At 37.5% G+C, this 16,443-nt stretch overlaps 1 protein-coding gene across 2 annotated transcripts in view; it reads right to left on the bottom strand.

The window, feature by feature from the left end:
• Nucleotides 1-16,443, bottom strand: part of LOC140243799 (rap guanine nucleotide exchange factor 4-like) — a 130,149-nt gene that overhangs the window by 60,567 nt on the left and 53,139 nt on the right. Inside the window, exons 5-6 of one of the 2 annotated variants that reach the window (XM_072323465.1) lie at nucleotides 14,399-14,486; nucleotides 2,577-2,650 (exon numbers count right to left, since the gene is read on the bottom strand). In XM_072323465.1, coding sequence (XP_072179566.1) covers nucleotides 2,577-2,650; nucleotides 14,399-14,486 — 162 coding nt within the window. Of the gene's footprint in view, nucleotides 1-2,576; nucleotides 2,651-13,247; nucleotides 13,284-14,398; nucleotides 14,487-16,443 lie in introns of those variants that run through there. The other variant, XM_072323466.1, reaches the window with a different exon arrangement.

Below are 16,443 nucleotides of genomic sequence, written 5' to 3'. Positions count from 1 at the left end.
TGGCAAGAAAATGATAATTATGTGTGGTTCTGAGGTTGCAGTCTTGATCAAACAAAAGCTCTAGAAAGCTGGCTGGTCTAATTAGTGCCTTTGGTCAAATTTTACTCCAAACAGGCTTTCCTTCTTTGAAGATTTCAAAAGAAACTGGTTGCTTTGCAAGGAGATTATTGTTCAACCAAAAGACAAACAAACAAACAAACTTAGACTGGAATACATTTGAAAAAAAAAAATCTTTTCAGAGGCTGCAAGTATACAGGAGCATGAAATAATAAAAACACTGTTGCTAATCAGTTTTTATTAAGTTTGACATTTACAGACAGAAAAAAGGCATAATAAATGACCATGTATTCAAGCATGGGGAGACCTGCATATTTTAGTTTGGAAAAAAGTACACCTAATACTTTGAGAAAACTACTCTTCATCATTTCTAGGGTAACATGAGAAATCTGTACACCATACCAAGCGACAAATTAGTGAAATGCATCACCAAAGAGGCTGTACGAGAAGACTGGGTCTAAACAGCATTACCAGCTTGCACTCATAATTGCAAGCATATGGAATCCCCATGATCTCCTTTAGGCTGTTATTTGCCTGTAGCTTGCATGGGACTTGAGGAATACTCATATCTTGTCTATGCCGGCTAGATCATGATTTTCTGTCTGTTTTCTTGATACTCTTCAGTTTCATCATTTTCCTTTTTCTTTCTCTCACACAATCTTTCCTTGAAAATTAGCCTTTGACTTTAAAACAAACAGCTCAAGCCACTACAGCACTTTCTGTCTTTTTTGGCAACAAACACACTATCATCTCGCCTACTCTCCTTCTTATTCTGTCTCCATCCCCTCCCCCTCACCCTCTCCCTCCCTCACTCACTCTCTCTCTCTCTCACTTTCATACTCTCTTTCATCAACTCTCCTTTTCTCTCTCTTTCTCCCTATCTCTCTTGGATTTTTTCTTTCTTTCTTGGTTTTTCTTTTCTCTCATGGGTAGATAATACCTGATATTTGAGTTTTAATCTATAATCAGTCCAGCCTTTGAATGGACTTTGTACAATGTTATATCAGTGCAGGGCTACAGATAGTAAATCCCATAGTAACTGGGATATCTAAATTCACATGATAAACAAAATAAAAATCTACCGGAAAGCCATTTATGGACAATTTAGTTCCATGTGAATGTTTTACCTCTTTGAAAATCTGCCATGTTAAGGACACACAATACCGCAACAAAAAGCTTTAATTCTTTCTTGGCTTGCAGAGCCGCGACTGGGTCGTATGGATTTCCCCTGATCAATGCTAATGCAAGTTTCCTTCACAACCATTGCCATGGAAACTGGCAAGTCTTGGTCAGTGTTTGTCCTACAGTCACAATTCGCAAGTCAAGAATTGTTCTGTCTTTGGTTACAATTCATCATGCCTAAAGTATATTTAGGCTTTCTTCGGTGTCTGTTTTCTCCTGTAAAACTAACAATGAATTACGTTGCACTGACTGTTTTCCTCACAGAAGTTCATTGTCATTTCAGCGTGAAGAAACATAGCCTTTGATTGACACATGGAAAAAGCTTGAGCTTTAAGTCTACTGCTGGAGCATATGGCCTGACATACTCCACACCCTATTATGGACAGGGAGAAAGAATTTAAGTTGAATTGAGTACCATTTCTCTGTTTTGCCAAATCAAATCATGAGAGCTGAAGATTTATTATTTTAAAAGGAATATGTCAAAGCTTCATACATTATACTGCATCTATAAGCTCATAGATATGTTAATCAATACTCCCTTACATTGGAGTCATTTACACTTGCACCGAAATACATGCCCTTTCAAACTGTTTTTATTGTGGGATTTTTTTTTTTGGAGGGGGAGGGTTAAGGAGAAGGGGAGCTTTTGCAATGTGGACACAAACTTGACAGTGTTCACCCACATTTGTGTGTTCTTATTTGTGAACTTTCTAGAGTTTTCACAGCTTTGTGAGAATAATGAGTGTGAATGGCATTCAACAGCTTAATCACAAGCATCCATAAGACCCCTACGAAGACCTACTCACAAATTCCTGGTTGGCAATATGGAAGCATACTTCAAGCCTGATTGATCGTGGGGTATCTTGGTATTTTGATTGACGGTTGACTGGGGAGAATAATCCCATATGTTTTGAGATGAAAAATTGTTAATATTAGCTGCAATGAACAGCAGAGTGGTGTGACTGTAATCATTGCAACACAAAACCAGATAATCATTTGGGCTGATCAACAACAAAAAAAAAATCAGTGCCGCATTTAACTTATGAGTGTAAACTATAAGGGTAGAGACTTCATCCCTCTTGGTTCCAATTGACATGGAAAATCCCATAATGTTGTATACACTGTTTGAATTCCCTGGCACAGAAAGAGCTAATGCGCGAACACATAAACAAACCAGCGTCTACGACAAAGGATGAAAATAAAGTGCAGATTACGAGGAATAATAATTTTTGGATGAAAGGGAAGAGAAAATCAATCTGCTTCATTACATTGTTGGAATGTTATCCCTGTCTCATATTTTCTAAGGAGACGTCTCCCAACAGCTTACACCCACTCACCTGAGGGCTAGGGGATCTTGATTGCTTGAGCTGTCGCCGAGAGCCCATCTGGTTGCCGGGGGAGGGGCTTCTTTCTAAGATGGATCACATGACAAAGAGCAGAAAAGAAACAATTACGGCGGGATGATGAAGAGGTGATGGAAACTCATTTCATTTGACGGATGGAAAGAGAGACACAATTTATCCCTAGCAGCTTTGATTTGTTTTAATTAACGGTTGCCATGACGATGATTGATGATGGTGCCCGGTGGCACCTGTTTGCATCATTTTGGTCTTACTTTTGGGATGAGAAACAGATGGTGTACAGCAAAGTGTGGAAGGGTCCTGATGACATAATATTCAGATACAGGAGATGACAGATTAACCACTAGTTTCTGAATTCATCACTATGGGTGCGTTAAGAGGTTAATCAAGCTTATAGTGATAGTGGGCATTGGCATTATATTGAAATTTGTGAGGAATTAAAGTCTTTGTCGATGTATCAAATGTCTTCACTTCTTGGAAAATCGCTATATTTGACTTGTTGCAAACTAAAGTCACAAAAAGCAGCGAAACTTGCCAAACAACACCCCTTCCTGTAAGTATGTAGTTAAATAGGAGCACTTTTGCAACGGTGTCCATTGTATTTGAAAATAGAAATACAGCAATATGAGTACATTATTTTCATAGTCAAATGAGTCTCATCCGGTATGTTATCATATGTATGAATTGCTTATGTCATATGCCACTTCTGTGGAAGACGAATAATATCTTGGAAGAAAATTGAATTAAATATTTAACAAAAAAAATCCAGTGTCTATGTAATATATCCATTCTTCTATCTTTGTGTTCATTGCTGTTTAATGAATGTTTTGCAATTCACAATAATTACTACAATTATTATTATCATTACCCGGCATTTGGATACACTAAACATTGTACAACTATATGATAGAACTTGCAAATGATACTTGTTCAAAAACAAATAAATACATCAAATCATTACATTATGGTTTATGTTGACCTATATTCCAAGCATCAGGCAGTGATAACAATGTCCCATTGAGCTATCTTAGTGGGGTATATGTTCCTTTGCTGCTGTTATTCCCGGCATGTTATTTTACATTAAAAAAAAAAAACCAGACAAACAAACAAACTCACTATGCACTCTGAAATGGTAATAGACCATTTCAAATAAGTGGAAAGACCAGTAGACTTTCAAAAGGATTTTCTCCTTTGGGTGTACATAAAGCATCCAGTACCTACACTATTACTGAGGACATATCATATTTCTGTTCAAGTTGACTATATTATTTTAAAGCAACTACAAACACTAACGGCCTTGACTTTGTGAGAAGAGTACACCACCCACCTGTACTTTGACAGGGAAGTGACAACTGGATTTGGGATAAGTGCCTCTATGTGGTAACTCTAGACTCACACTCATTATTTTGTGTTTGATTTCCATTTATACAATCATATAACTGCACCTGCGTTGGCTATTTACATTACAACCTGACAAGTTTTGTCATTAAGAATAATATCTGAATATATTATTTCATGTCACGGTAATTCAATCACCCCTCTCTCTATATCTCTAAACCTATTTCATCTGTAATCCATTCACTCATCCAGTGTTTCCATCAATACACTTCACCACTCGTACCTTATCATCTACATACAATCATTTGTTGATCTTTCTATTCCTCTGTTCTTGGTTTTACAGATATCTATCATATAGATATCTATCTATCTACCTCTGCATTTTCTCTATCTCTCTCTCTCTCTCTCTCTCTCTCTCTCTCTCTTTCACTTTCTCGGTATAATGCTTTCATACTAATAACAAATATGCACAACCAAATGTAAGTTAACTTTAGTCTACATTCAAGTCATGTATGGCTGTATTCTTTTTTCATTCATACAGCTGTACTACATACAATTTAATTTGTAACACATACAGCATACATGGCAGACAACATTTGAGTAATATCATCACATAAAATCAATATGTAGATTTCAAAGATTTATAAATCATCTTCTGATGAAATTGAATGACAGACAAGAACTTTTGTTTTTGAGCTAGTGAAAACCAAAGGCATTCTTTGTCACTAGGTTAACATACAAAACAAGTAATAACAGTATTTGCAGAAAATGTCATAAAATACATGTGGTCAAACTATTAAATCTCTCTTACAGCTAAGACAGGGCTGCACACTAACCCATTTTTTCTGCCGGTCCAACCTGTCTCTGTCGGACCGGTAAATGCCCCGTTTTACCATTTTTTACCGGTCCGAACAGAAAATTTACCGGTCAACAACAACCTGAAAAAACATTAAATGACTTGCAAACTCATTTTCTTGTTTTTTTTTTTATGGACGTCCCCCCCCCCCCCCATGTACATTCTACAGATTAATATCTTTTGGAAAACTTGCATTATATATTGCACAAGAAATAAAAAAAAATAGGAAAAAATAGAATGTTTGTTTGTGAACAGTGTAAAATGATAATGAACAAATTCAGATTGTGTCAAATGCGTTTGTGACTTTTTCTAAACATTGGCGCACGAACTTGCTGCGTAACCTGCTCTTGGTGGTCGGTTGGATTGCGACGATTTAATGAATTATTTTAGCAGTGATATTTTCTGATGCACGCGCTACAAGGGGTTCTTTATTTTTCTCCCGATAATCTATTCACATTTGTGCATGAGATCTTGAAAGGTACACGACATGCAGTGCCGAATTCGCAATCCTTTTTTGCGCCCATTTCCAAATCAAATATTAGCGGGTTTGTGACAATTTCATAAATTACTTCGGCTGTAATATTTTCTGATGCACGCGCCAAAAGGGGTTGAAAATGTGTCCTTTATTTTTTCCCGATAAACTCTTCGAATTTCATAAGTGCGTTCTTACAAGATGTTTCACACGGCCGAATTCATGATACTTTTTGCGCCTATTTCTACCTCAAATATCAGCGGCATTGTGGCGATTTCATGAATTACTTCGGATGTAACTTTTTGTGATGCTCGCACCGGTTAGAATGGTTGATAATGCGTCCTTTATTTTTCTCCCCATAATCTCTTCGCATTCTGTACATGCGTTCTTTAAAGGTATACGACACGGCCGAACTCACGATCCTTTTTGCGCCTATTTCTATCTCAAATATCAGCGGGATTGCGATGATTTTATGAATTACTTCGGCTGTAATCTTTTATGATACACGCGCCAAAAGGGGTTGAAAATGTGTCCTTTATTTTTCCCCGATAAACTCTTCGCATTTGGTAAATACGTTCTTAAAAGATATACGACACGGCCAAAAATCATGATTCTTTTTGCGCCTATTGTTTCCTCAAACTTCAACGGGATTGCGATGATTTCATGAATTATCAATCGGCTGTAAACTTTATGATGCACGGGCCAAAAGGGGTTGAAATTGTGTTCTGTATTTTTCTCCCAATAATCTCTTCGCTTTTGGTACATGCGAATACGACACGGCCGAATTCACGATCCTTTTAGCGCCTATTTCTACATCAAAATAATATCAGCCGAATTGTGGTAATTTCATGAATTACTTCGAATGTAATCTTTTGTGATGCACGCACCAGCTATACTGGTTGAAAATGCGTTCTTTATTTTTCTCCCCACAATCTCTTCGCATTCCGTACATGCGTTCTTTAAAGGTATACGACACGGCCGAATTCACGATCCTTTTGGCGCCTATTTCTGCCTCAAATATCAGCGCGATTGCGATGATTTCATGTATGACTTCGGATGTATTTTTATGATACACGCGCCAAAAGGGGTTGAAAATGTGTCCTTTATTTTTCCCCGATAAACTCTTCGCATTTCGTAAATGCGTTCTTAAAAGATACACGACACGGCCAAAAATCATGATTCTTTTGCGCCTATCGTTTCCTCAAACTTCAACGGGATTGCGATGATTTTATGAATTATTATTCGGCTGTAATCTTTATGATGCACGGGCCAAACGCGGTTGAAAATGTGCCCTGTATTTTTCACCCAATAATCACTTCGCATTGCGTTCATGCCTATCTACGTCACGGCCGAATTCAAAATCCTTTTAGCGCCTATTTCTACATCAAATATCAGCGGGATTGCGATATGTCATTAATTATTTCGTCTGTAATTTTTTGTGATACATGCACCAGAAGGGTTGAAAATGCGTTCTTTATTTTTCTCCCGATAATCTCTTCGCATCTGTGCATGCGTTTTCAAAATTATACACCGCATGCAGGGGCGAATTTGAGATTCTTTTTGCGCCCATTATTGTTATCTCAAATTCCAAGGGGATTGCGAATTTTCATGAATTACTATTCGGCTGTAATCTATATGATGCAAACGACAAAAGGGGTGAAAATGTGTCCTTTATTTTTCTCACGCTAATCTTTTCCCATTTTGTACGTGCATTCTTAAAGGTATACGTCACGGCCGAATTCACGATCCTTTTTGCGCCTATTTCTACCTCAAATATCAGCGGGATTGTGGCGATTTCATGAATTACTTCAGATGTAATCTTTTGTAATGCACGCACCAGAAGGGTAAAAATGTGTTTTTTATTTTTCTCCCGATAATCTTGTCGCATTTGTGCATGCGTGTTTGATAACCAACACGGCATGCAGGACTGAATTCAAGATCCTTTTTGCGCCCGTTATTTCCTCAAATTTCAACGGGATTGCGTTGATTTCATGAATTGTTATTGTAATCTTTTATGATGTACTCACCAAAATAATGTGTCCTTTATTTTTTTTTCTCTCCTCTATAATCTCTTCGCATTTCGTACATAAGCTTTTGAAAGATACGACGCGCGGCCGGTCGAATTCATGATCCTTTTGGGGACGATTTAACCTCAAATATGTAAGCGGGACTGCGATGATTATATGATTTTTTTCTCCCTAGTATTATCTCTTGACATTTTGTGCATGCGTTCTTAAAAAGTACACGGAAGGGCCGATTTCGTGATCCTTTTTGCGCCATCTTCATTATGAGGCCATTCTGAACGAATGAAAATATTCATCTGTGAAAATAATGACTGTGTAAAATGAAAATAAACGCAATCAGATCCATTTACTGTATTATACAAATGATGCACAGGATAGAGTGTGTTAGTAAAGGTGCGGCGCGTTCGAGAGTATTAGGGAGCTTTAGATTTTAGACGCGCGGACGTTCAAAGAGAAAAAAAAACACGATCTGAGCGTGCGCAGTAGCGCGGATCAAGCTACTGCGCACACTCAGATCATGTTTTTTTCTCTTTGAACGTCCGCGCATCTAAAATCTAAAGCTCCCTATTGACAATGGTGCGACATGCACGAGGCGCAGCCGAGTGCATGTTTGCAACCGTTGTCAATACTCGAGAGTGCGCCGCACCTTCACTAACGCCACGAAATAATCCTGTGCATCATTTGTTTTATAAAATGGGTCGAAAACTAACAGCATTATTCACGTACCTTTGTGGGTCAATACCAGTCAGCTACATGTAGCACTCGCTCAAAAGTCAAAAGTCAAGATGTCCGAAGATGTTCATCCCAAACATTTACGCACGTCGCACTCGGAAATCCCGCACATAAGTACTGTACGTACGTATAAGAGTATACGTACGTGTTATATGCACAAGATGTGGCAGCCCGCGGCCCGAACTAGAAGTTGTTTACAGGATTGACAGCGCGTATAGTAGCGTGTGACGCACTTGTAACAACTGATTGAGTGCGCACTCCTAGTGTAAACATTGTGACGTACGTCAGGCCAGGGAGGTGGAAGAGAGATTCTTCTTAGTGCATTTACTAAGAAATTAATGCACGCACACGTGACTCATTTCAGCGCTTCCAATTGGCTACATTCTTGAACCCATTTTATAACGTTGAATATCGAATGTCTTTTTACTTTTTCTAAAAATCAACACAAGTAAATTAGTTCTAACATAACTGCCACACTGCTGCAAAGCCGGGATCGGATTGATCTTGCGTTAAAAAATCATGAGCAAAATGACTCAGAAATGCGTGCGCTTCTATCAATGCTTCTTGTCTGGCATGACCGCCGATCGCAAGCAAACGAAAAGCAGTTACACTGTTCTATACATGCTTTGCATGTATTGCATTGCATGGCAGTGCGTGAACAGCGCCAAATGCGCAAGCGAGCGCGAATAACTGGTCGACTGCTAGTGCTCAAAACTAATATGTTTACTGTACAAATTGCACCGGTAGACATAAACGAAAACTTGCGTAAAACTTGTTGAACAGTGCGATATCTTGCCTTCTGATTCTTCCTGATCGGGGCTGCTCTTTTTCTTTCTACTGACCCCACCAATGCTTTTTTCTTACTGGTCATGTCGGACCGGTAACTTGTGGATTTCCTGAAAAGTTACCGGTCCGACAGTGACTTTTACCGGTCTTTGACCGTCGGACCGGCGCCAGTGTGCAGCCCTGGCTAAGAGACCTCGAATGATTGGCACAGTGTAAACAGTCAAGACAACTTTCTAGATCAAAACCCATATGTAATAAAAATCTTGCAGTATCTCCTACTCATCAGCTTATTAGGTGATCCGAGTATCCTCTCGGATCACCTTCTGTATCTGTACTGATTCTTTATTCTTCTTCTTCTTTATTTCTTTATTTCTCCCCAAAAGTTGTGCAGAGGTCAGCTCAGAAAGTACTCAACCTCTCAATTTCAAAATTATACCATGCATGCATCATGTCCTAAAGACAACAAATCTAATGTATCATTGTGATCAGTCGACCGTGACGTCACTATGACGTCATTATATGAAAACACATTCTCAATCATATCTAATTAATGGAATGGAATATTTCAATGAAATTTGCGTCACATATATTTCAAATTATGCGCATTCTACTCATATTCTCAAAATTCATATTTTCTCTAAAAACGTGCGCGTACGTGCGCGTTGAAATATTTGCATACTCCAATCGAGCTCAAAATTTTTTTGCACACGTTTCAGACCATTTGGAGCATTTTTTGAAAAATTGAAAAAATTGGACGGACGCGTACGCACAGCTCATATGTCATAGAAATTTCCCGTTTATTCAGACTTATCGGATGCCTGAAATGTCAAGGAATATTTCTGCCAAGTTTCAAGTCAATCCGATTCAATATGACGTCATACGGGCCCGTCAAAGTTGAAATTCCGCGCGCGCGTCAATGGCGATATACAGTGCAACTATGCCAAAAAAACGCCAATTTTAAATCCAATTTTACTCGTCAGGATAGACGATGACCCCCCATTTTCTTTACATATTTTGAAAGCTGATGAGTTGTACATGTCATTTTATGGGTTGGCGATGCTGGCAAAATGATGAAAAGATATCAAATTTCTTAATAAAATAAAAAAAGTAAATTTTCAAAATGACGTCATCAAATTTCAAGTTCACTCGAACGTATCCCACTAATCCTTCGCCAATTTTCATTCAGATTTCAGTATGTGGTAGCTTATTAAATGGTCTATCATTAATATAATTACAACATTTTGATTGGATGACGGCATCACCTCGTGAAAATGGATTGAAAGTAATCTTGTCAAATTTGACCAGTTTACGTGTTATGTCTATGGGAGTGCAGTTTTTCTGGAAATGAAAATTGACACGACTATCTTTTTCGACCACTAGCTCACTTATGCTTCGGTGAATTTCTCCCAAATTTTAATATGTTGTAGCTAAGACTTTGGGCTATCGTAAGTGTGCCCTCCAATTTTTCATACGACGTCGGCATCACGTCGAAAAACTTGGCTAAAATTTGCACTTGGCTTCGATGCAGCGTCATTTTGCTTAATACACAGGGCCTATGGAGGATGAAATAGGTCAGTGCATAGCGCATCCGACTCGTAATCCTAAGGTCCCCGGTTCGAGGCTCACCCCTGCCAATATTTTTTTTCACTTTTTTTTTAACACTTTTTTTCTTCTTTTTCTTTAGTTAGTCTTATTCTCCCTTCCTTACTTTATCTTTTTCTGATTTTTTTATGCTTCTTCAAATTTCTATAAAATAACTTCATTTTTTCTTTATTTTTCTTTCTTAAGTCTACTTTCTGTGCAATAGAGCAACAACAGCAATGGCTATCAACCCCATATTTTGCACATGTTTAGTTCGTGTCACGTACATTATTTCATGAAATAACCACTACTTGATCAGACACCATCTTGGGTATGTAAATTAGGGTCAAAGGTCATAAATGTTTCATCCTGTATCTTGGTGAATACATGTCCTATCTTTCCCATATTTTGCACACGTATAGACGATGTCACAAGAATTATTTCACAAAATAACTACTTTTTCCTCAGATGCCATCTTGGGAGTGTAAATGTGGGTCAAAGGTCATATGTACTTGTTGCTGTATTTTCATTATAGTGTATACAGATTTGGTACCAAAGATGGCAGATATGACTCCCTTTTCTAAATGAGAATCCAAACATCACACGGCCAATGTCTCTGAACACAGGTGAAACCTGCATGGTCATGCCTATTTCGATCAGGACTCGAATCCATGACAAAAAAAAAAAATCGGATCACCTTAATTTGTCAGTGATGACAAATTACAATCTCTAGTTGTGCTTTGGAATCATGACTTACCTACAGTAAGCATTTCATGGGTTTTTGTTTTCTTTATACATTATCAACATGGCCTGTTGAAGCTTAAATTCTTTTTTACTAAATAATTTGTTTCTACATTCCTAGGTAATCAGAGCAATAACAAAATGATGATATCAAAAACATTAAATTAAAAATTATGAATGAGAAATTGATTCTCTTATGGTGACAGATGACACTACAGAGAGAGAATGAGAAGTAAGGGTCATTCCCCATCACATTCTGAAATTTCTAAAGACATAACACAAGACTGGCCAGGTTCACGTATGCAATGGGTTAAATTGGAAACATTTGTTCATCTCTCAGCACACTTTCTCTATCATAGACAGGAGGATATCATATGACATCCAATAAGCAATTAGATGAGACTGTTATTAGCCAGCCTGCAGAAAGACTAATCACCAATAATTCTGTCTAAGTCTCCTGTATAAAGTCTACGCTGATGAGAAAAAGCTCTTTTATTAAAGGGTGCTATACCTGCACCGCATCTCTCAAGTCGTTAATTTATCCAGTGGTTGGGCATACAATCTGAGAAATTCAATTAACATCACTCAATTCAAGACTCATTGGAAGAGGTTATTACGGAAGTTGACAGTGTTGCATTACACATGATGGCTGACATCATTATGATAGATAGGTTCAGTGACCACCTCCACTCCGAGAAGAATTCAATCTTTGCAGATAATGCCATTACTGTAAAAGAGCAGATATTTTTATGAGAGTATTTTTCAATGTTCCCCCAGGTAAGATGGATTGTTTGTGCTATTTGTTTGTACTATCATATCTTACATTTGAATGATTTCATTATCTGGGTTATCCACAAAATTCTCAGGCTTGCTTGTTTGCCTGCTGTTGAAAAAAAAAAGTCTTTAATTGGAGTTTCCTACTGTAAACTAGATCTTAAGTTGTCATATGAATGTGATAGTGGATGATTAGTTCCTTGATTGTGTTTGAGAACTCAGTGGATCAATAAAGACTATTAAAATGAGTGTAGAATACTGTAATTTTAACATCTCAATGGAGGAACTTCTCAGGCATTTTCTGTTTCAATACCAATGAAGAAAACCATATATCTTGAATGTTTCAATTTCACAATGGAAGGACATGAAAAATGAAAGTACAGAGGAGACCCATGGTTAATGATCTTCCTCTGATTTCAATCTGTAGTCATTAAACTCTTAATCTTGTCATTTTGTATACTTCTGTATATTGAAAATATATAATATATACTCCAAAAACAAATAGTTTTTTAACAATATAGGACCATAATTATGTATTGAAAACCAGATTTAAAGTTACCTCCATTCTGAGATTGTTTTTTTATCTTGTTCATCTGTAAATTTCTGTCTGTATTTGTAACATTTCTTATACTCAAGTTAAAGTCAGCAAAATGCATGACTATAGAAGGTGACAAAAGTGACCAGTTTGTCTAGCTTTTCTTGTGATAGAGTGTGATAATGTGGGAATTATCTGCAAATTTTATCCTGTGCTTTCTATGTGTAAAAGTCACCTCTTTTAAAGTCATCTCTCAAAATATCAAGGACCCGTGAGTTACTTCTGCATCATAAATAAGTCAACGGGAATTTTCATACTATAGGGCCCACTCGTCATCTTAATAACAATCTGATGGTGATTATTCACCCATAGAGATGACATTTTGCCCAGCATGTAACAGTCTGTCTCCCCTTCCTGATATTCCTCACTGTTGGTGACAAGTAATAAGGTCCTGTCGGCTCTTTTTCAGGCACTGAAGACTTAGCCTCTCTCCAATGCTGTTTAGGGTGTCATTAATTTTGATCTGCAATTTCTTGTTCCATTCACAGATCTTCAATGAATTGCAATTTTCAATCTGCATCTAATACCAACTCTGTCTGATCAGATCTCAGCATACAACCAGGTAGGATTATCTTTGCTTACAGACAACAGTGTGGCAAATGTAATGTACGCAAAAAAAAAAATGAAGAAACAGAACATTCCATTCCTCTGACCTGAACAAGTCTGTGTATACCCGACCAAACCTACACCACCAATTACCCCCTATATTCCTCCCTGTTGGGTAACGTCTTCAGAAAACATCAATTACCCTGCATTCCTCACAGTAGGGTGGATGCATCCATATCGTGCATTCTGCTGGGATTCCCTTTTGAAGTCTGGTGGGGGGTACCTTAGATGCCTGTTATTAACATCATCTCATCAGGGAACACTCTTCCATTAATTATCAAATCACACTTCTTAGTGGGAGTTCCCTTGGATGACATTCAGAACATGCTTCAGGGAGTATGCACTAAAGATATTCACTTAGTTCAGAATACCTTCAGATAACAAGATAACTTCTTACTGTCCTTTTACACAAACAAATTGGCTGTAAAGAATATGTCTTTGTTATCATTGATTTGTAAACCTGCACAGATTTTGTTACCCACAATTATTATACATTCAACATTTTATTTTTAGTATATGTTTTGTCATATTTTACGTATTTTGAATTTTTTGACATGGCTACTCAAGAAGTAATAAAGGCTCTTGAGCAAGCTATCAGGAAACAGACCTTTGTGTATCCCCTCCAAATTAACCCATTGAGGACAGGCTGATTTTGCCACAACACACATTTCCCATAGACACCTGCCCGAGTATACGCGGGACTCGTCCTCAAACGGGTTAAGGACTACCCAATAAGGTCGAATTGCCTTGCCTAAGGTCACAACTGCTGCTGCCAATGGACTTGAACCAGGGTCCTTGATATTGAGAATCCAATGCTTTATCCACTGAACCACAGCAGCTCCATATTATGTACATTTTCTTAACATTATCTGAAGTTTGTCTTTCATTCTAGTAGGACATTGGTTTACAGACATCTGAACAAAACTTGCCTACCTTTACTAAAACAGAGTTACATCAAATTGTTAACTCAAAAGCAAAATAAAATGCAGAAAAAGACTACTTAACAATCAAAATACTTTTCAGATTTCATATGAAACATTATACTTACTGCCAGCTTATGACTTTGGTTCTTCGGTAAGTATAATACATGATCATGCTTCAACTTACTCTACATGTAAATATGTTGAACAAGCTGCATGACAAAAATAAAACTGAGCTGAAAAGAGGTATATATTGGAGAAGACTTACGATGAAAGGAGCACCATGAGAGCCAATAACAAACTGACAGGGAGTAATTACCAGTGATGAGGCTGGAAATTGGATGAAAAAGAATGCTACTTATAGAGATAATACCTGGACGTAGATGTGACGTCTTAGGGTGAGATGGAGGTACTGTGATCGGTCGATGTGACAATAGCATCTCCATGCCAGCACGATTTTTCTAGAGAAAATAATACAAAGCACAAAAGAAGCTAAATTATTTTCTTTTTTTATAACCAACCAGGTCTGACACTGAATAAGCACATGCTTCAGACATACATGTTGTCTTAGGAGGCTGAGGAGACTTAAACCACATTTTAAAGCATATTTTAAACTTGCCCAACAATATTTAATTTGCAACAAAGAAATGAAACAAAGTGAAAGATACAGCCATTATCCATTGCCATCCATCAGATATCTTACAAATTCGAGCAAACATACAAATGCAGATATTTCTTCATCATTGAACCAGAAATAGTAACAGGGGTGATATCAATATTCCCTGACTGGATAACCAGAACAAAGATACTATTTCCTGTTGTTACAGAAATGCTCTAAATATCATCTTTACAGAGAGCAAATGTAACTGCACTCTTATTAAATGCAAGTAGCACGTTCACTGCGGAATATGTGATTTGATGAGGATTGAATTGCAGAAGATTGCATTGTCTACTGGGCACGAAAGTCCTTCTAATATATGGGTCATAGCCGCTTTTATCAGAATAACAGATTCACAATCAATGCCCAATTTGTTTGCCTGGCCTAGTTTTACATAGATAGCATTGCCTGGTAGTCACATGTTCTTGGCTGTACCCAGCTTGTCTTGAGCACCCTACAACACACATTGGACCAAATGTCACGATGAAAGCAAAAGAAGTTATTGACCACGGCGTTGGCTACTGGTCAGCAAAGTGGTTAATTCTCTGTGTTCTATGGCTGCAAAGGGGAAATAAACCCATTGAGGACGGACTGATTTTGCTACAACACGCATTTCCCAAAGACACCTGCTCGAATATACTCGGGACTTGTCCTCAATAGGTTAAAGAACATGATTGTCTTCATGTTGCTTGATTTTTTTTTTTATCTTCTTGCGTTTCCTTTTATTCTTATCATCCTATTGCTACAGAGTCACATGAGATATGGATTCTCTTTAATCTTAAAACCTTTATCTGTACACAAGGAAGCCATAGACATTTACTGGATTTCCTGAATCGAAGTGACAAAAATAAAAGGAGAAAGAAAACAGCATCACTGTATTTACAGACTTCACTTCAAGTGAGTTGAAAGATTAGAATATTTCACTTCTCAAGTCCGCCAAGCATATACAATCTCTCAGGGTAGGAATGGAATAAAAAAACCAAATACCAGTAAAATATTTAGTAAGATTTCAGTAAAATGTTACAAAAATGAAAGAAACTTTCAGTTATACTTCTGTGGATTACAAGAAGGTAAGAGGAGATCATAGGTGAAAGATATGTTCTTTTACAGCAAAGGAATGGATCATCAAACGAAAATAAAAAAAACAGCAATGTGTCCACTGTGAATCCATCAATCTAGCTGTTAAGTAGTATATATCACTTGGAAGGCCAGCAAATCTCTGTTTGTTGCATTAATGGTTACAGGCAGGATATAATGACAAATCACTGCACACCATCTTAATTAAGATCTAGAGCAGCAAAATTACCTTTAATGTGAAATTCTACAGAGCTAATCTGAGTATTTTGGCAGGTGGTTGTGAGTGCATAAACATGCAAAGTGTTAATTGGAACACATAAGAATATAAGACATTAGTAAATTGCTGACCTTTTACATATTATGAATACTTCAATTTTCCTCTCAACTACAGAGCAGTCTGTATTTTCTGCCTGTGACAGTCAAACATTGCTAAAGTCAACTCAGAGCAAGTGATTCACACAAGAGATATGTCATTCTTCCTTCTGGCAAAGTATAAGCACTTCACTCGTGGATTAGGCTATTTTCCTCTTATCTCTTTAATGATCATCATTAACCCATTGAGGACGAGCTGATTTTGATACAAGACACATTTCCCATAGACACTTGCCCGAGTATACTCAGGACTCGTCCTCAACGGGTTAAAGGGAAATGAAACCCAAATATTCAACTGGATTGAGGGAATG

The sequence above is a fragment of the Diadema setosum genome, chromosome 20 (genome assembly GCF_964275005.1).
Source record: "Diadema setosum chromosome 20, eeDiaSeto1, whole genome shotgun sequence".
In the NCBI taxonomy this organism is placed as follows: domain Eukaryota; kingdom Metazoa; phylum Echinodermata; class Echinoidea; order Diadematoida; family Diadematidae; genus Diadema; species Diadema setosum.
Note: the sequence above shows the minus strand (reverse complement) of the source record. Positions and strands in the feature narration are given on the sequence as shown.